Consider the following 17,873-nt stretch of genomic DNA (forward strand, 5'->3'; position numbering starts at 1 on the left):
CTTTCTGCAGGCGGAATGAGGACAATGCGGGGTGATGGAGCACGGGAGCTTGGGAGCTTGAGAGCTGGTCGGCAATTCGGACAAGCACAATGACGGATCACGCTGGTGGGGGAAGAAGCCGGAAAGGAGGGGGGGGTAACCTTTGGATAGGTCTTGGTGTCTCTTCTCGGCTAATTAACTCTTTGCCGTGGCGTGACTAGGTACCTAGGTACCTAAGTCGTGTGTTATTTATATGTGAGTCTGTCCTATCTTGATCTGGGCGGGTTCATGACTGGACGCATCACATCTTCCATGACATGGACTGACGACACACGAGCCCAAGGCTTGCATCAGAAACAAGGAATATGGCAGCTGCTTTTAGAATACAAAGCCTTCAAGGATGCAGAGATCTATATGACATTATATTCAAGTACAACGCTACGCCCAATACTAGCTGCAACCAGCACCAGGTATACCACATTCCCCATGCTAGTTGTGCCAGATCCGTACCATCTGTAATCACCAAACAGCCGCCTTCATAATGCTTGTTCTTAACTAATGCCAGGCATAATCAACCACTCTTTCCTAAACCCAATAGAACCAAATTGGCCACATTCATCACCGTAATGACTAACCACACCAGTATTCCCAAAATAATAATATACCACGGATTCGCCATGTTGACACCAGCAGCACTATTTGCAACAGGCCGACCTCTGTTATCAGCCTCATGGTAGTATCGTGCCATTCCCGGCAAAACAGTCATGTATCTTGATCGACTGGTAAAGTAAATAAGTGGCAATGTGACAAATGGCAGCACGGAGCTAAGGACCACTTGTGACGCTGTCAGGGCCGTGTTCAGCCCAGATCTCCCTACTGCTCCGGCAATGATAATCGATGGGGTGATACTGATGGAGCGAGTAATGAGCCGACGGAGCCACGGCTTGAGTTTCCACCTGATGGCACCCTCGCTGACCAACTGGCCTGCAATGGTGCACACGATGCCTGCTGATACGCCAGATAGAAGAAGGGCTAGGGCAAAGATTGTACCCACGGCAGGCGAGATGCTCTTTGCCAGCAGGTCATGGATGCCAAAAATGTCGGCTTCGAGCGCGTCAGGGTTTTGATACAAAGAGGCACCGGCTACGATGAGAATGGCCGAGTTGACAAAGAGAGCAAAGGTGAAGAGTGCAAGGGCCAGTTCGGTGATGGAGTACTTGAGCGAGTGTTTGATGGCGGCCTGAGATGGGATATATATTCCCTTGTCAAGGTATTCGTCGGTGGTAGCGGAAGACGCAGCAGAGACCGGCTGTTCTGGTATAAGGCCGTGTTTGGTGTCGAACTCTCGCAGACGGGGCTGGACAATACCAGAGCCTAGGTATAAACTGTGCGGCATGACGGTTGCTCCAAGAATACCACAAGCCTGATAAAGTCTACCTGCTATTAGTCCGGCAAACCTTGCAAATACAATGGACGGGCTTAGGTGACGGAAGACCTACGCTTGCGACTCAACGAGCGAATTGGACGGAACGTATCCTCTAAATACCTCCCCGACACTCCCCGAAATCATGCTCAACTCGATACAAAAGCAGATTACGACTCCCAATACTAACAGACAGACAAACATTTCAAACAACCTCAAACCCTTCATCGAGCCGTCCGGCCTATAAAAGATCAAAATGGCCATGACGTCCAGAATAGACAATGCGCATCCCGCAACAAGAGGCAGTTTAGGGATCAAAAGATTCAATGCAATGGCGGTACCTATAACCTCGGCCATGTCCGTCGCGATAATGGCAACTTCAGCCAGGCCATACAGCAAGTAATTCAACCAGCGTGGCAAATACGCACGACATGCTGATGCAAGATCCAGGCCTGTGACTGTGCCGAGTTGGATGGCTAGCGACTGCAGGAGAATAGCGAAGAGGTTGCTCAAGAGGACGATGAAGAGAAGTTTGTACTGGTAGGATGCACCAGCTGCGATATCGGTGGCGTAGTTGCCGGGGTCGACTGTGTCATGTTAGGTTTTGTGATGATTGCGTCGTCCTGTTAAAGAGGTGGTTGAAGGACTCCCGGCCGTGGAGATTATTTGGGATAAACTCACTGTACGCCACAGAAATCATGAATCCCGGCCCAACAAACTTGCCAAATGTCCAAAACGCATGCTTGACCCGTTCCAAGGCCGTCTTGGCACGATTCGCACTCTCCGGCCTCGATCTGATAGTCATGTTATCGACGACGACAGGGTTCTTCTCCGCCGAAGAATCAGACTGTTCTTGTTGCGCATCACTGCGCTGAATGCCATGCGTTTCCATATCTGTCGCAGCTGCTCAATTGCCGTTCATAAGACCGACGAATATGAAGGTACCTTGTATAGTTTCCTCTTAAATGCCAATATCCGCTTGCCTCGATGCAAATTCACAGAGCGCAGAAAAAGATCCGTAGCGTCGCCATCCATTCAACCATCGATTAAAGTAATTTTGACCTCTTCCTTTTTGTCCCGCTCTTCGAAGGCTTCCTATCAATATTGGCAACTATCGCAACAAGGGCCGCCTCCTAGTCGCCCGTTCGTCTATGCCGGGACGTGATTGTCAATTGGTTGCTGTCTAGGGATAGGAATTGGAGGCCAAGACGGCGACAGGGATAATGGCAGGAAAGATTGGTCTCGGCGAACTATGCAGGCTCATATATGAGAACGGCACTCCGGGACAGGACGAGATGACTACATAGGAGACAAAAAAGAAAAAAAAGAAAAAAGGGTTGGCGTACGGAATCTGTTTTTAGGAGCATGACCCAGTTACTTGTTCTTCTTGGGCACTTGACGTAGATTTTTTCGAAGCAGAATCGCCGATGGAAATCGAGGCCAGCTCCGGGGTTACCCGACAGGCAAAAAGCTGCAGTGACCTGGGGCTGAAGAATCGAGGAAGTCGCGACGTTGGACCCACCAGCTAGTTGACGCTTCAATACGGAGTATTGTCGCTCACACTTGCTTGCGCCTGCCGCTCTTTTCCTTTTTGCCCCCCGCTAAACAAGAATCTTCCACGTCGTGTGAATGTCGTGTGACTAGACTCACCCGCAGGTTAACTGCCTGTCCAAGACAATTCAACTCTTGAGCCTTGGCGGGTGTTTATATAGACCCCGCCGATGGCGAAAAGAACGCTGTGCACCGCACCACACCACCAAACGGCCCGTCTTCGATAATCCCCTGCACATCAAGGTGATGCCGGAACTAGACATCCGCATCGACCCCTCCCTCCGGCACAGCATCCGGTCGGGCTCGATTCCCGATGGATGTTTCTTCTCCGCTCCCAACGACACTTATGTATCCGTCGCCCGCCCGCTGGTGGCCGTTGGCTTGGACGGGAACGCTCTTTGGCTCGGCCTGATGGATCAGATCCGTTTTTTCCTGGTGGCTCCAGCGCTGGAGCCCTGGGGGCGCACGGCCGCCGTCGTCTCCTTCGTGATGATAAGCATGGGGATGAGAAGAGAGGTTGGTGATACGACCCGGTCGCACCGGGGCGCTGTTGACGTCGCTGGGTGACGGGGGACAGAATGCAGAATGGGCGCAAAAGGGAGAGCCATTGGATGTCTGGTACGGAGTAGGCATGTACAGCGTACGTAGTACAAAGAGGAGGACGAGCATCAGCGCCAGCGTCACCACACGCCGTGTTACCCATTGACCCGAATGGTGGGTTGAGGATGGATCTTCAAGTCAATTGTTTGGCGTCGCTTCAACCTTGTATCCCCCTTTGGCTCGTCGTTGGTTCTTTTGCATTTCCGCCATAATATTTGCTTACCGAACGAATCCCGGTGAGGTATCCCGATTCCTGCCTTGGGACTATAGTCTGTTGTATGATTCGACAATGTTGGCATGGCGGTCAAGAAGCTCATTACTACATCCTGACAAAACCTAGTTTCTTGCCGAAATGACCCCAGGCGTTACCCGAGCCATCTTTTTCTGTTGCAACCTTCTAGTTGAGGAGCGAAAACTAAACACGTTGCTAGTTGCATTCGCGCGCATCCAAACGGCATATCGAAATCGCCGTCGTTGTACAATAATCCTTCAGGCAATAGCTCAATGCACATGCACGTACTCTGTGTAATCTGTATTGCAGCACATGGTGTGCAAACTCCGCTGGTCTGGTTCGCGCTTGTGAACATAGAGTCGGAGTGCATCACCTAGTAGAGTAGGCCACGCAAGGTCCGCTGGATTCATTACACTTTTCAATCTTACAAAATGAGATCACTCTAACAGTTTAGGTCCATATCTTTGTTAATTCCCATGTGTCGATTCTATCAACAAATCTTCTTCTCTTCTATCCCCCTGCACCATGTCGACTGGTTGATATCGACAATGTAAGCCACTCCATGGAACCAACGGTCTATTCGTCTCTTTTTTCCTGGCCACTCCCTTGCCTCTCCGACTCGTAGCCTGTCGAAAGACCGCCCCCGACATACCCCTTGTACAACCCAATCATCGCAATCCCGGGTATAAATGTTCGCGCATCGCAAATATTCTCTCCCACCTTAGTTTGGTCATGGACCTGGAGGTTAGGAACTTTCCATTTCGGCTTTGATGCTAAAACAGGCGATCATCAAGTGTCTCTAGACGAGTGTAGCACAGGGTTTTGTGGATCTATCGAACCAAAGCCAAGAATTAGTCCCTCAGAGGGATCTTACTCCTGCTTCTTGCCAGATTTGGCAGCAGCCCTCTCACGGTCCCGCTTGGCATAAATTCCGGCTGTGAAGGGATCCTCGAATCGCAAGGCCACCACGTAAACGAGATACACCCACAACGTCAACAAGAGACCGGCTGGCTTGCCAAAGAACAGGGCAGTGCCCAGGAAGCTCATGGTAGAGCCCCAGTACATGGGAGCACCAGTGACGTTGAAGGGGAAGCCAGTCACCATTTCGTCTAGCAAGAACCCAAAGTAGTCGCCTAGGAAGGTGCCTCTTATCCCCAGACGGTACGTCGACGAAATGACGAGGATGTTACCGGCAGCAAACAACGTGTAGGCAGCAGCCCGTGAGTAGACAGTCTCTAGCAAGGGGTGCGACGGCTGCTCCGATAATGCAACCTTGTACAGCCAGTCGCGAAAGAGACCGAGGGAGAAGATGGCTACAGCAAGGCCATAATTGGCGGCCTTGGCGTTGCCACCGAATAGTTTCGTCAGGATCTTGTTGTGATACTCTACAGTATTCCTAGTGTCAGTTGGTATATCGTAGAAGGTAGCTGGCGATGACCCTAGGAGGAGCCCCGGTAGCTGGAAAAGCAACAGGAAGGCAAACCTTGTCGAGCCACGATGCTGAGGTACGAAACATGACTTCGTTAGTAAACCTTTGTTTTTCTTATTCAACTGTCGCGGATAATTGGGGCAGCGCAAAGATGTTCCCGCGAAAAGGCACGTAAACAGGCGTGACTCACTTCCACCACAGCGGATTAAAAGCAATAGAGGCCGCGGACACTATTTTCACCCAAGCATGACGACAAATCAGCCACGGTGATCCTGTCATCTGTGCGCAACACTGTCACACATATTCTCTCCCGGCGGAGAGCAAGGCTCCATACAACTCACCAAGCAGGCTCCTCTTGTCGAAATCGACATAGTCGATGAGATTGCCCAGAGACGTCATGGTGGACAAGACACTAGACAATTGATTGAGCGCGATGGTGATGCTCGACAGAAGTCGTGTTGATTTGGTTGTGGAGGAGAGCGAGAAATGGAAAACGAGGATGAAGGAAGAGATGGAATGACGAAACTGCGAGGACCAAGACTAGAGGCAAGGCAGCATTAGATGAGCCGTGGCAGTTTGACGTGCCCAGATAGTTGCCCTTGTTTGGCTGGGCGTGGCCAGTGGCATGGGCATGTTTATCCGGCCGCAGCGCCGCGAGTAGGCGGGCAGCTCTCAGCAGCGCGGCGCGACACTGAGCTTCCAGGTCGAGTTTCACTGGAACGGGTGCAAAGCGGGGCCACCCGGGTGCATGTCACCAGACTGGACCTCCAATTCGTTGGGGAGCTCCGCTATCACAAGCCGCAGCAGCTTCTTGCCTTTTGCCTGGGTGAGTAACAGAAAAGCGGCCGAGCACTCTAGATATTCCCCGTGCTTATTTGAATTTTACTCTGCCGAGTATACTCCAAACACAATTTCTATGCCATCATTTGAAATAGCTTCAGATTCGTGCCTCCTTGGCCGCTTGCCTCGGGTTGTGTGGAGGCTCCATGTCCGTCCCGTTGTGGAGTTGCAATGCCCACCCGTCACAGGGCATCCACATCAGTACGTATTCCTCCGTCTCTTGCGCCTAAAAGGGAGGAGGTTTTTGCAACGGACCAGCAACATTTGAACTCTAGGCTTTCTCTTGGCGAGGCAGCAAAATACCAGTCTAGCAGCTAGAGTGCGAGCCATCAATTGGAATCACGCAGCCATTGGTTTACTCGTCCTCCCCAAGGGCAAGAAATGTACATATCCTGAATTGGTTCTTACGTGGATATCATTAATCTATAATTGCCACGGCCATTATTTCACAGCCGAAACTCTAGTGTCAATGCTAAGCCCGACGGTTTCTTGTCTTCTTGCCCGTCGTCGTCGTATCTTCCTCTTCCTCATCATGGCCCTTCTTTAGATCTTCTGTCAGGCCCCATTCCTCTTTATCGTACCAATCTTCGCCGTCAGACATGTCCCGGTTCGGCCCACAATGTGCCTCTGCTTTGGACCAGTGAAGTACATTGCTGCGCAACCTTTCTGCCCGCAACAAGCCTAGGTGTAGCCTCGTTGCCCCTCTGGCCACTTCTTCTTGTTTCTGCACGTACAGTGCCAGTAACCGTCTGATATCTTCTGCCTCATTTTCTGGAATACCCATGTTCCTATCAGGTTTGGCACCTGGTGGCGGAAGGAATATTGGGTGGATGAAGGATGGTGATTTTGATTCTGACAAGAACGGACCTCCGGACTGCTCCTTCGGTGCACCACTCATCACACCCCCGTCCTTTCCGTTTTGTTTGCTTTGGGCATCGCCGTTGCCATTTGTGTTGGCAATCCCATTGTTAGCTTCTGTTTCATTTGGGCTCCGGTCAACTTTCACCCCGGCCGGCTCACTCTTAATTGCAGCTTCGTTATTCTTGCCTTTTTCCTCTTCGTTGTTGGCGGCGGTCGCATCCATCATGGATACATCGGCGTCTGCAGTGGTGCCGACTAGTTGCCCCTGCCGCCCGTATACCAAACTTTTGGAATTATAGGAATTTGAATCTCCATTCACCCTTGCAACCGAAGATCTTGCCGAGCCGCCGCTATTCGGCAAGCTCTGTAGGAAACGGGCCACATGCTCGTCTGAATATAAATCGATATCGTTCGAGCCAATCATCGTTTCGCAGGGCATCCAGACGCCGTCGCCACACAGCGAAGTCCATAGGTGCCTTACCTCCCATAATGATTGGTTCTCTTTCCGCATGAGTGTGCAGCTTTGGTTGATGAGCTCATTGAGAGTCTTTGAAGTAAAGGCTTTGGATAGTGTCGGGTGGTGTGGCAATTCGGTCGACGCCGTGAGGGGAGCTAGAATATCTGCAAAAATGTCAGGAATGTTGCTCACGATACTTGGCTCTCAAAAACGCCAGTGGCCGACTCACGTTCTAGGCGAATGTTGGAGTATGGGTTGAGCTCGGCGGCGGCCAATTCAGCGACTCCGACTCGGTCGTCGTCATCGTCGCTCGTAATCTCATAGCCTTCATCGTCCACCAGGGGCGGGTTGCGATACAGGATATTCCGTCGAACGCCGGCGTAGTCGACAGCCTGGGGAACCACCCGTTAGGAGACTGCACATCGGCAAGTCGTATTTCGGAGGAGCGACATAATGATGCGTACCTCTTTATATGCACTGGGGCCGGCGGCCGGCGCCAAATGCCCTTTGTGTACAAATCGTGCCCTCTTCTGGAGTTTGTGGCCTCGATTGGTAAAGCTGTCGATTTCGGAGTCGGAATCTGACTCTGCCAGCAGACTTTTGGTTAGCTATGTGCCCGCGCGCAGAAAGACAGATGTTTTCATAGGTTTCTCACCATATGCCTTCCTCTTGAAGGCCTTTTTCATGCCGGCTATCGTCTCTGCGAACAGGATCTGCTGTGTTGCCATGGTGGGCGGCTTGTCTGATTTTCGAGAATTCGACCGCCCGAGAGTGAAGACGCCAAGGAGACTGGCGCCAGATTCGCGATGGGAAGCACAGCGCAATGGCCGTGAGCTGATGTGCAGGTAGTACCCGGCAGCCTTAGACTGTAAGGTAACTCTGCATTCGCTATGTCGATGGGTATCAATGTTATAAAATCGCAAGCTAACGTCTGCGGAGGGAGCTGTTCATAAAGAGGGAGCAACTTGACTGCGTGACCTCGAAAGCGAGGGGGGGCTAGCGACCTCTCGCACAGCGGCAAAAGCAACTTTCGCTAGGCGCTGAGCAGCGACCCAGTCAAGCGGCTGGCGTCTAGGTACGTACCTCCTTCCTACAGAGCACTTGTGCACTCGACCCATTCTGAGAACTGTGACCAATTAGAAGCAGGGGCTGTTGGGGCATTCTTTCCCGCCGACGCCGGAAGGTGGATCTGCCGATATTTAAGCGGCGCCGTTCCTGGACTGGGTACGTCACCATCTCCTAGCGCCTAATTTCTGACATACCCTACGGCACTCGAGGAGAAGAAATGGCCACAGTCTCGGGCAAGTCATATATGTCAATCACCAAGTATACATAAAATACTGTCCTGTAATAGATGAGTGCAGCATGCAATAGCCCAGTACCTCATTCGACTTGCCTACCGCCTCCGAGAGGCACTCATGGAAACAAGCAACAAGACACTTCACTACATACGCACTACCTACTAGGTACGTAGGTAGTAGTCCTAAGGATGAATTACGAGGAGAACAAATATTTAGTTCGGATGGTTACGTAATGCCTTTTGGTAAAACTCCTTTTTTTTTTGGGCATGTTAAAAATAAGCCTCAATGTCACAACAATAGGAACCAGCATTGAAAGCCAATATACACAAAAAAAAAAGAAGAAGATAAAACGCAAAGAAACGCTTGTCTAAATTTCGCCATATAACCCCTATTTGTCCAAGAAAACGGTACACAACTTCAAGCACATCAATGCCGTCGTATCAAAACATCCAAGACCTCCTACAAAGGCTTCATACGCTTCAAATCTCAGACGTAGCATTTGGCAATCATATCCTCCCTCCACCGGATATCATGTACGTCAAACGCACCCCGGCATAAAAGGGAGTGCGGGGGCCTTTCCCGCATAGATCACGTCTGGCACCTATATGCCCATTAGTACACTGGCCAAGTGGTCCTGTTCAATGCCGTCGCTTACACTTCCGGAGAGTTTGTTATCTCCTCAAATGCCTGCAGGATATCGAATCCCATCGCCACGAGTGGCTCAAACGCATCGTCCACAACCTGTATCTGTTAGAGAGTTATCACAAATTTAACCAATAGCGAAAACTTCGTACCCAAGTCAAAACGGCCTTGGAGGCTCTGTGGCCCTTGCTTTGGCGAACACCCATGAGAGCCAAACCCTGCAGTACTAGTGTTGCCTGCGGCGTTGACGGCACGATTGGGGCAATTATGCCACCGACATCCTCACGATCAGAGAGCAGAGGTGGAATATATGTCACCAAAGGACTACCTTGTCGGCAAATTACCACTGTCCCAATCAGATTGCCAGATGGATCCTTGGCCCTGACAATACCACATGCTTTGTTCTCCGAGAGAGCATACGTATAGAGCTCAAGAACCTCTGGGTTGGCATTCGCACGAACGTGATGCAGTACACTTTCTGCGTTTTCCAGGCCGTGAATCAAATCAAAGCTGATGTTGGCCCTCTGAATGCTTTGCAACAATCCCTCGGGAGCTACCCAATTCGGCAGATCGTGAATGATCATATTTGTCAAACGCCTAGGGAACTGCGTGTCCCATCCGCTGTTGCTGAACCACTCCTTGACGGTGTTTGCTTCAGGATCCAGAGGAATCCCAAGGAAAACTCCGGGAAATGACGTTCCGATTTGGACTTTCTTGAGACTCCGCAGCTGGCTGAGGCTCTTCAAAGCTCGTCGATGAAGAGATCGCCCAATAGAAACGTTACGCTTGCTCGGATCGACCAGCAGAGCGCCAATAATACCGACGCCCGCAATAAAGTATGTAGCAACAAATCCATAAAGAGCGCCCGTACTGCTGTTCCTCACTACAAAGTGAGTCTCCTTGATGTTGGGGAGATGTAGTTCCATGGAAGCGGCTCTTGTGGATTTGAGGAAATGAAGGTCAGGCGCACTAGCTCTGTGAACGGCCTTCAACAAGTCCTCCAAGCCGCCATAGTCGCGAGCTCGGTCATATTCTTCGACGAGCCAGTGCTGTCGGGACTTGAGAACCTTTTTGCTCTTTCGAAGAGTCCCCGGCATACTGCCAATAGGGGTAATCTCGCCGACGAGAACGCGGACCAAAGCAGACATGGCATCTTCCGTAAAGTCAAAAGTGCAAATATACGTGCCAATCGATTTGTCCATAGCGAAGTCGTAAGGGGAGCTCACAGCGACTACAATCAACTGCTTCTTGTTTCCCCTGCTGCGGTGCATCGAACACATCATGTCCACGTGCTTTGTAAAACCTGCCTGGTACATATTACGGTTGGCATCGGCCGTGACGATAATGATGAAAGACGCCCTAGCGATGAGGTTTTCATGAACTAAAATTGGAGTTAGGTACTGCCGATGCACCTGAAAAGAACTACAAGAGGATGAAATTTTTTTTCCTTACCTGGCCTTACACCATTTGCTGTATAACTGGTGTGAAGCAGTTTTTCATTGCGATACCTTGCGAGGTTTTTTCCAAACTCACGGAACACCCCTTCACCGCTCATTATGGCACTTCGTACGCGGTCTCTATGTGCCCAGGAATCATGTTGTGTCGGGGCTTGCGACCAAGTCTTCTTAGACCCTAACAAGCTCTTGGTCATGGCCGAGGCAGGTAAGGGCTTGACAAGAGGCGTAAGCAATAGAAGCTCTTCTCCAGGATGCATGGAGCTGGACAGAGGAAGCATCTTCTCTTTATCCCGAATAACGGTGATGGATTCATCATAAGCTCGGCGAGATAGCGACACGTGCGATGGGTGCAGCTGAGAGAGAAGTGAGATGCCTGGAGGGTTGAGAGCCTTTGCCCAAGAAGTACAAGTCGACTTGAGGTGCTGAATTCGTCTGATGGATGTGAAGATGCGATCTTTTGTGATGATGCCATTTTCGTAACCAAGCTTTAGACCCTTGATCGCTTCAAGCTGGACATCATAAGCACGACATAGCAAGACAAGATCACAACCAGCTTCGACCGCCATGACCACACCGTTCTGGACGCCCAAATCATGACTGAGCGCCTCCATTTCCAGACATTCGGAGATAGCAACTCCTTTAAACCCCAGCTCGTTGCGAAGCAAATCGTCGACAACTTGGTCGGAGAGACACGCATGACCAACGTTCATAGATGGGTTTGATATACCACATCCACCAACAAACATGGCATTCAGCTTGCCAGTTGCAATCGCATTTCGAAACGGAACCAGAGCACTAAGGCTCAGCTCTTCCAATGTTTGGGTGATAACTGGAACAGCGGAATTGGAGCCTTGAAAGTCCAAATTGCCATACGAAGGAAAATGCTTTCCTGCGGCTGCAATACCGGCGTCGCGAATGCCATTCAATGCGGCAAGGCCATATTGGGAGGCTTCCTGGGGGTCGTCCCCGGTGGAACGAACACCGAGCGGCTGGTACCTCGCATTGTTCAGCACATCCAAGACGGGGCCAAGCATGAGATTGACACCGCAAGCTGAGATCTCGGAAGCCGTGGCTTTGTAGATTTCGTAGGCCAACTCGACGCGGCCAGTGGCGGCAATGCCCATGGCGCTAGGAAATTGGCAGACAAAGTCTTCGTCAAAGAGACTGTTGACACCTCCATTTTCCTGATCCACAGCGATGAGAAGTGGTTGAGGATGCCCGGCGTTCTTGGCTATAGTCTGTAATTCCTGGACGAGTTTGGCAGTCTCTTGGGCAGCTAGTCCTAGGAGTCAGTACTGTTGGTGATGAAAATATAGCTACACGTGGGTAGTAGATATAGGGTCACACCACATCGCTGAGGAGATGGAGTGTGTCTTTAAACCAGAGAGCACAGCAAGCTGGGTTTCCACAGCCAGCAACGGAATAAGGGAGACGTGAAGGGGGACCGAACGAACATTTCAAATTCTTAGCCGTGAGAATAATGGACCCAAGATGGTGATCTTCAATAAGGCTTTTGATCTGAGGAGTAACTTCAGTGCCATCCCAGCCCATAATCAGCATCTGCCCAATAGCCCTGTGAAGCGTTAGCCATGAGGAATTGAAGCAGGCATTGAGCAATACCCGCCAAAGGACAGCTTCTACACAGCACAGAGATGTCATTCAAAAGAACATACCAGTCGAGGTTTTGCCATAGTGGGTCCAAGTCGCTCCCATCAGAGCTTGAGCTGGAGTTTGGCTTCTTGGGGTTGAGGTTGGCAGCAGCCATGGTGAATGGGATGGGGATGGGGACGGGGACGGGGACGGCGTTTGCGGCTTTGTTCACGTTGATACACACATAGTAGCCATCCGGCTTGCGGAACGATGGGCAATTGGTGATGGACAATGACAATCGGCAGTCGGCAGTCGGAAGCTGCAGGACAGCTCTGCGAAGCTCGTCGACGTTGCAAACGGGTTGGCAAGGACAAGCGCGTGAGGACTAGCGGACAAGTGCTCGGCAGATCTGAGCTTGTTGGCGCAGTCTCAATCTATGCTTGGGTTGGCTGGCCGAGCTGTCTGGTTCAATGTTGGTCAGCCGTCTTCAGCTCCATGTCGAGCCAGGAGTATTCGATAGGTCGGGATGTTGTTGGGAGGTCTCGGGTCAAATGACCGGTTCAACGTCGGCCGCCCAACAGTCTGCACATGTGGTGAGAGAGTGATAAGGCCAGCCAGCAGCAGCGGCCCAGGCTACCCGGTACCATTCGTGTCGTCTGGGTGGCTTCAGTGGGGCTCTGCCTCTAAAGTGGTGTCCGTACGCAGCATAATATGCTCGGCAGGCATGAATTCTTTCATCAAGCATCATGCTTCGACCGGGCTTCCAGGTTGCTTCGCGATTGACGGCTTCTCCACTACCATATTCGGAGCCTCAATCCGGCACGAGGGGCGACTCGCCGGCTTTCGGTTTCCACTCGACGGCGGCGTGGATCAGTGAGACACAGGAGTGGCCAAGTTTTTTGCCCTCGCCCTTGTACGTAATTGGAGATGATGGGCTGGGGAAAGAAGGCCGGGGAGGGGGGTAATCTGGGATGTTGTCTTGCAGCTGTGACAAGCGGCAACGTGCAAAAGTCAACGTTACATTGGCAAGCGTTGATTGCTCGACGTCTTGGATCTGCTTGTTGAGCAGCGACAGCTACAGCGGGCCGCCATCCCTCCACACAAGTAGATTCCATTGACCCATCAACTGGTCGACTGGTATTCTCAGTTTCGACTTGTGGCTTTTAACCTCCAGAGTCGATATGTCACGGTAGATGGCGCTGTTGCAGCCGTTGGGAAAAAAAAAAAAGCTGCACCTCCCTCTTGTCCTTTCCCATCACGGCATCTCCGCCCTCGCCGCTGCCAATGACTCCGCCCAGCATCCAGCCTAGAGCCATCGCATGGCACCGTGACAATACTCATGGCAAACTTTGTCTCATAGTAAGTGTAGTTGTGGTGTTTCACGGCTCTGCCGTTACCGTCAGAGCCTACCGCCGCACCCTTCCTGGCCTCGTGCCTTGACCACAGGGTGTGTCTCCATCGGAATTGGCGGGGCCAAGCTCTGAATATCTTGGACTAACTAGTAACCATGAGGTGATGGTCGAACGGGTCAATGGACTCTTAAAACTGTCATCGAGCTGTTCGGTAGAATCTAGATGGTAGTCACTTGAAGACACTCGGGAGAGCATTCCGAAGCTCAACCGCGGTTCACCGTATCCTGCAGATTCTGAAAATTGCTTCCCTTCAGCTTTCTTCCCACGATCCAGTCTTCTTCCTTCCTCGCTTGATCTACAACAACCCTAGACCCAGATAGAATCAGTTCACTTTTTACGCGCGCCCTCCTAGAACAAACCATGCCCATCGCCCTATCTCCTCCTACCCGGCCCAGGAACGGCTTGACCAAATTTACCAACTGCCGTCTGGTCAAAGGCGATGCGTTGGTTACCGAGGACCTTTGGGTCAGCTCAATAACGGGCAAGATCATCAACAGCCAGGCTACCTTCTTCGATGAGTTGAATCTTCCTGACAAGACCATCGATCTTGGTGGCCGTATTATTTCTCCCGGCATGATTGAGTGCCAACTCAACGGAGCTTTCGGCTTCAATTTCTCCACGCTGCTGGACGACATGTCTCAATATGGCAAGAAGGTCAACGAAGTGAACAAGCTGCTCGTGCAGACCGGCGTTACATCATACATCCCGACCATTACCAGTCAACGGCCAGAGCTGTATCAAAAGGTGGGTTTTGGCTCATTCTGCAGGTGTAATTGATAAGTCGTCCCCCTTGCGCGATCGACACAAGAAAAAAAAACAAAAAAAAAAACGAACCAACGTCGTTGGCCTGCGGTGAATATGCAAAAATACATCTGCAAATAGTTAAAAAGAAGTCATGCACTGCTAACTGAGCCCTTTTGCCACAGGCCCTCCCCTTCCTCGGACCATCTGGAGCAAATCGAGATGCACATGAAGGTGCCGAATCACTCGGTGCTCACTGCGAAGGACCATTCCTGAATCCTACAAAGAACGGGGTCCACAACATCGACGTGCTCATCGAGGCACAATCATTCACTGATATCGAGGCTTGCTATGGCGCCGAGAACTTGCGGCCTCAGCGCGAGGGTGAACCGATCCCAGTCAAGATGATTACTGCTGCCCCCGAGCGCGGGCAGATGATGAAACTCATCCCTGAGATTGCATCGCGAGGCATCATTTATTCTGTTGGACACTCCGAGGCCACGTATGAGGAAGCGTCCGAGGCTGTGGGCCGTGGTGCGACCATGATCACCCATCTTTTCAACGCTATGCGGCCTCTTCACCATCGTAATCCCGGCATCTTTGGTGTTCTTGGTAAAGCGGAAAACCTGGCACGTCCCTACTTTGGCATCATTTCTGACGGAATCCATCTTCATCCGACAACCATCAAGATCGCCTTCAATGCGCATCCTGACGGCTTCATCCTCGTTACCGATGCCATGCACCTTGTTGGCTTGCCCGACGGTGCTTACCCTTGGACCAACGGCGAACAGACGTGTAATATTGTCAAGAAGGGATCCAAGCTGTTGCTGGAGAACTCGGATACCATTGCCGGAAGGTAAGTTTCGAGAATGCTGGGTTTTTTTGATTTGCCCCTTGTCGTTTTCTTCATGTGGTGGTAGGACGATGGCCTTGTTACTCCTACATGCCCCGCCCACATACATAATGTATGTACATGCATACGGAGTACATGTTACAATGCACTCGCATAATAAGCTAACAGTTTTGTTTTGGCACAGCTCCATCACGTTACTTGAATGCGTCAATAACTTCCTGGAGTGGTCCGGCACGGGTATCCCCCAAGCTCTCAAGGCCGTGACCTCGACCCCCGCAGCCATGTTGGGCTTCCAGGGCATCAAGGGATCTTTGGAAGCTGGCGCCGACGCTGATCTCGTCATCTTTTCCGAAGAAGAATCCGCGACTGGCTCTGGATCAAAACAGCTAGTCTTGGACGAAGTCTGGAAATTTGGCAGTCTGTTGCACACGGCTAACCGCACCGAGGTTTTGAAAAATTAACGACATGAAAAAGACTGCAATAACCACCAACCTTTTAAAGCGAGACACAGCTCTGAAACAGGAACGAGCATTATGACCCGCCGCGTGGCCGGCCCCAGACAGCTCCGCAGAGAAGCTGATCCAACCACGTAGACTTTGGCTTTGGAGAATTCGCAACTGTACATAGTAGACCATACTGCTCGAGAAGCGCCAGGCGGATGGACGTCGGGGTAGTAGAAGCGTGGAATATACCGGAACAGATTCAAAGAGAGTTTGTTGGCAGCGCAAGCGCAACCATGGATCCAAAATATAAATTGGTGTATTAGTTACGAACACCTTGCATTCATACAATTTATATTCACTCATAATTTGGTAGTGAGTACGGATTACAATTTGTTTTATCTCCTCCTTTTTTTTTCCTTGTGGCTTCTGCCAAGTTTGTACGACTCATTCCAATGCTGCGGCGATCTGATCGGATTTTAGCGAGTCTCAATTTTAACTGTGTCTCAGAACCAAAGACCATTTCTAGAAGAAGAAGAAACTGTTATAAAGTTGGGTTTAGCACTTCGCTGTTTGCGTTATGCTTAGGGTGCTTTGGCCTGGCCCTCAATCATGGCTCCACTAGACATCGCAGACCTTGGCACATTCCCGGCCGCTGATCTCCAGTTTGCGCAAACAGGCGTTCTGGCTACATTCTGGAATAGCTAATGGTTTCACCGGCCTGCCCTTGGCCATGTAATTGGCTATTTGCATATTGAGCTTTTGGGCCTATGCAAACGGGCGTTGCAGCCGGCCGGCATCGTAGATTATATCTGCGCAGGAGTGAAGGAGGCCCGCTGTGTTAAATATGTTGTACCAGACTTTGATCATTGGACAATGTTGCCGCACCCAAGTGGCAGTGGCATACCGGACCGTTGTGTCCGTGTCGCATTTTTGACAAGGAATTAAAGAAGCTGACACAAGGAGACAAGGAGACAAGGATACATCTTTCTCCCTGAGTCGGATTACCGTGTTGAATCACAGCCAACTAGAAACGGAGGTCAATGGATGGACTGGGATGCTCTAGATGAACTGCTGGGAGTTGAGTGGGAAGGGTTGTTCGAAGACTGGTCCGTTTCCGCATTGACTACTTTGGTCCTCGCGCGACGCTACAGCATCCTGAGATCGACTAGCCTTGTGTGAGCTGAACTGTTCTTCCTAGCTTGAGAAAGCGCCGTGCGTGGTGGTTGCCATCAGCCATTTGTACTCTGTAGTGCGGAGTAGAGAGTGATAAAACTTCGGCATTCTGCGCTGTATTCCTAGCTCAGCCCCCCATACTTCTTTTCTCCAACATTGCGAGACAGTCCACTTGGCTGCAAATCTACAACCGATATTTGTAAGGATGAGAAGAGAGCAAGTAACATTCGAGACATTCGGGGGAAGACCAGAAAGAAGGGTCCATCGAGGTTGGGTGACGATCTCGGCTGGCTGGTGTCATTGTGTCGTTGCCGACTGGGTAGGGTGTCGAACCAACAAGACTTTGCTGAACTTCGTTGGAGCACCTTATTTTTTTTGGAGCTTCTGGCCCTTCGAGGCTGTGATGGCTGTCTTACTACAACCCTTCCCGCAAGGTGAATGCAAGTGCGTTTCCGTCACTCTTATTGATGGGTAAGCTGCCCCGATTGGGGGCAATCACAGCCTTGCGCAGGACACTTGAACAGTTGCAGTTAAGTCTGGTGTTATTCGGTACCCAGCTCCTCGTCTTTCCCCGGCTTTGAGTACCAAACTCTCATTCATCATGGCGTTGGGAACGTGACAGGTTGTGTGTAACTTTGACTTGCTGTGTTTAGGATTTCGTGACGCAGTCATCCTATCAGCCATCGTACGGCTGTTTTGAAAATCATGTTTTTTGGTGCGGCTGCAGAATCCTGAAGACCCTCTCCTCTCCTCTTCTCTGTTCGCAAAGAACGCATCTCTTTGGTTCTGGCCGGTGTCGTTGGCCACCAACAACAGCCCCTTGCAATCTGGCTCTTGCTGGGCCCCTGCATGTTAGACCGTGGCAGGTGATGAGTCAGTTCACTTGGGA

General features: G+C 51.0%; 6 protein-coding genes across 8 annotated transcripts; 1 reads left to right on the top strand and 5 right to left on the bottom strand.

The window, feature by feature from the left end:
* Nucleotides 1-298: 298 nt before the first annotated feature.
* On the bottom strand, nucleotides 299-3,091 carry SMF3_1 (transporter). 2 transcript variants are annotated; one of them, XM_066116235.1, is made up of 4 exons: nucleotides 2,749-3,091; nucleotides 2,084-2,652; nucleotides 1,479-1,989; nucleotides 311-1,412 (listed from the first exon to the last, which is right to left on the bottom strand). In XM_066116235.1, exons 2-4 carry the CDS (start codon nucleotides 2,292-2,294, stop codon nucleotides 551-553), a joined length of 1,584 nt encoding a protein of 527 aa, XP_065978117.1. In that variant the 5' UTR covers nucleotides 2,295-2,652; nucleotides 2,749-3,091; the 3' UTR covers nucleotides 311-550. The 2 variants fall into 2 exon arrangements, with proteins under 2 accessions (XP_065978118.1, XP_065978117.1); XM_066116236.1 differs by having other exon boundaries at nucleotides 299-1,412; nucleotides 1,479-3,091.
* A 117-nt stretch (nucleotides 3,092-3,208) lies between these two features.
* Nucleotides 3,209-3,622, bottom strand: J3458_000619 (uncharacterized protein; the record flags this gene model as incomplete). The annotated part of the gene is made up of 1 exon (XM_066116237.1): nucleotides 3,209-3,622. One exon carries the CDS (start codon nucleotides 3,620-3,622, stop codon nucleotides 3,209-3,211), a length of 414 nt encoding a protein of 137 aa, XP_065978119.1.
* Nucleotides 3,623-4,655: 1,033 nt separating this feature from the next.
* On the bottom strand, nucleotides 4,656-5,848 carry OPI3_1 (Phosphatidyl-N-methylethanolamine N-methyltransferase; the record flags this gene model as incomplete). Its single annotated transcript, XM_066116238.1, has 4 exons — nucleotides 5,556-5,848; nucleotides 5,405-5,444; nucleotides 5,269-5,285; nucleotides 4,656-5,170 (listed from the first exon to the last, which is right to left on the bottom strand). The coding sequence occupies exons 1-4, from the start codon at nucleotides 5,611-5,613 to the stop codon at nucleotides 4,656-4,658; spliced, it is 630 nt and encodes a 209-aa protein (XP_065978120.1). The 5' UTR covers nucleotides 5,614-5,848.
* Nucleotides 5,849-6,135: 287 nt separating this feature from the next.
* On the bottom strand, nucleotides 6,136-8,361 carry J3458_000621 (uncharacterized protein). The gene is made up of 4 exons (XM_066116239.1): nucleotides 8,028-8,361; nucleotides 7,837-7,958; nucleotides 7,602-7,764; nucleotides 6,136-7,536 (listed from the first exon to the last, which is right to left on the bottom strand). The coding sequence occupies exons 1-4, from the start codon at nucleotides 8,098-8,100 to the stop codon at nucleotides 6,527-6,529; spliced, it is 1,368 nt and encodes a 455-aa protein (XP_065978121.1). The 5' UTR covers nucleotides 8,101-8,361; the 3' UTR covers nucleotides 6,136-6,526.
* Nucleotides 8,362-8,651: 290 nt separating this feature from the next.
* Nucleotides 8,652-12,882, bottom strand: J3458_000622 (uncharacterized protein). Its single transcript, XM_066116240.1, has 6 exons — nucleotides 12,446-12,882; nucleotides 12,227-12,345; nucleotides 10,768-12,048; nucleotides 9,468-10,696; nucleotides 9,329-9,414; nucleotides 8,652-9,274 (listed from the first exon to the last, which is right to left on the bottom strand). The coding sequence occupies exons 1-6, from the start codon at nucleotides 12,535-12,537 to the stop codon at nucleotides 9,262-9,264; spliced, it is 2,820 nt and encodes a 939-aa protein (XP_065978122.1). The 5' UTR covers nucleotides 12,538-12,882; the 3' UTR covers nucleotides 8,652-9,261.
* A 759-nt stretch (nucleotides 12,883-13,641) lies between these two features.
* On the top strand, nucleotides 13,642-16,560 carry NAG2_1 (N-acetyl-glucosamine-6-phosphate deacetylase). Of its 2 annotated transcripts, XM_007811649.2 has the most exons (4): nucleotides 13,642-13,721; nucleotides 13,875-14,518; nucleotides 14,701-15,371; nucleotides 15,553-16,560. In XM_007811649.2, exons 2-4 carry the CDS (start codon nucleotides 14,135-14,137, stop codon nucleotides 15,827-15,829), a joined length of 1,332 nt encoding a protein of 443 aa, XP_007809840.2. In that variant the 5' UTR covers nucleotides 13,642-13,721; nucleotides 13,875-14,134; the 3' UTR covers nucleotides 15,830-16,560. The 2 variants fall into 2 exon arrangements, with proteins under 2 accessions (XP_007809840.2, XP_065978123.1); XM_066116241.1 differs by lacking the exons at nucleotides 13,642-13,721; nucleotides 15,553-16,560 and having other exon boundaries at nucleotides 13,827-14,518; nucleotides 14,701-15,520.
* The last annotated feature ends 1,313 nt before the right edge of the window (nucleotides 16,561-17,873 follow it).

The sequence above is a fragment of the Metarhizium acridum genome, assembly GCF_019434415.1.
Source record: "Metarhizium acridum strain ARSEF 324 chromosome Unknown scaffold_1, whole genome shotgun sequence".
NCBI lineage: Eukaryota > Fungi > Ascomycota > Sordariomycetes > Hypocreales > Clavicipitaceae > Metarhizium > Metarhizium acridum.

Coding starts and splice junctions, on each gene's coding strand:
- SMF3_1 (XM_066116235.1), bottom strand. CDS start 2,294: ATGGAAACGCATGGCATTCAGCGCAGTGATGCGCAACAAGAACAGTCT. Junction 1,990..2,083: donor CATGATTTCTGTGGCGTACA/GTGAGTTTATCC, acceptor AACATGACACAG/TCGACCCCGGCAACTACGCC. Junction 1,413..1,478: donor TCGCTCGTTGAGTCGCAAGC/GTAGGTCTTCCG, acceptor AATAGCAGGTAG/ACTTTATCAGGCTTGTGGTA.
- J3458_000621 (XM_066116239.1), bottom strand. CDS start 8,100: ATGGCAACACAGCAGATCCTGTTCGCAGAGACGATAGCCGGCATGAAA. Junction 7,959..8,027: donor CTTCAAGAGGAAGGCATATG/GTGAGAAACCTA, acceptor GTCTGCTGGCAG/AGTCAGATTCCGACTCCGAA. Junction 7,765..7,836: donor GCCCCAGTGCATATAAAGAG/GTACGCATCATT, acceptor GTGGTTCCCCAG/GCTGTCGACTACGCCGGCGT.
- J3458_000622 (XM_066116240.1), bottom strand. CDS start 12,537: ATGGCTGCTGCCAACCTCAACCCCAAGAAGCCAAACTCCAGCTCAAGC. Junction 12,346..12,445: donor CTATGGCAAAACCTCGACTG/GTATGTTCTTTT, acceptor AACGCTTCACAG/GGCTATTGGGCAGATGCTGA. Junction 12,049..12,226: donor CACGGCTAAGAATTTGAAAT/GTTCGTTCGGTC, acceptor TCCTAGGACTAG/CTGCCCAAGAGACTGCCAAA.
- NAG2_1 (XM_007811649.2), top strand. CDS start 14,135: ATGCCCATCGCCCTATCTCCTCCTACCCGGCCCAGGAACGGCTTGACC. Junction 14,519..14,700: donor GGCCAGAGCTGTATCAAAAG/GTGGGTTTTGGC, acceptor CTTTTGCCACAG/GCCCTCCCCTTCCTCGGACC. Junction 15,372..15,552: donor TCGGATACCATTGCCGGAAG/GTAAGTTTCGAG, acceptor GTTTTGGCACAG/CTCCATCACGTTACTTGAAT.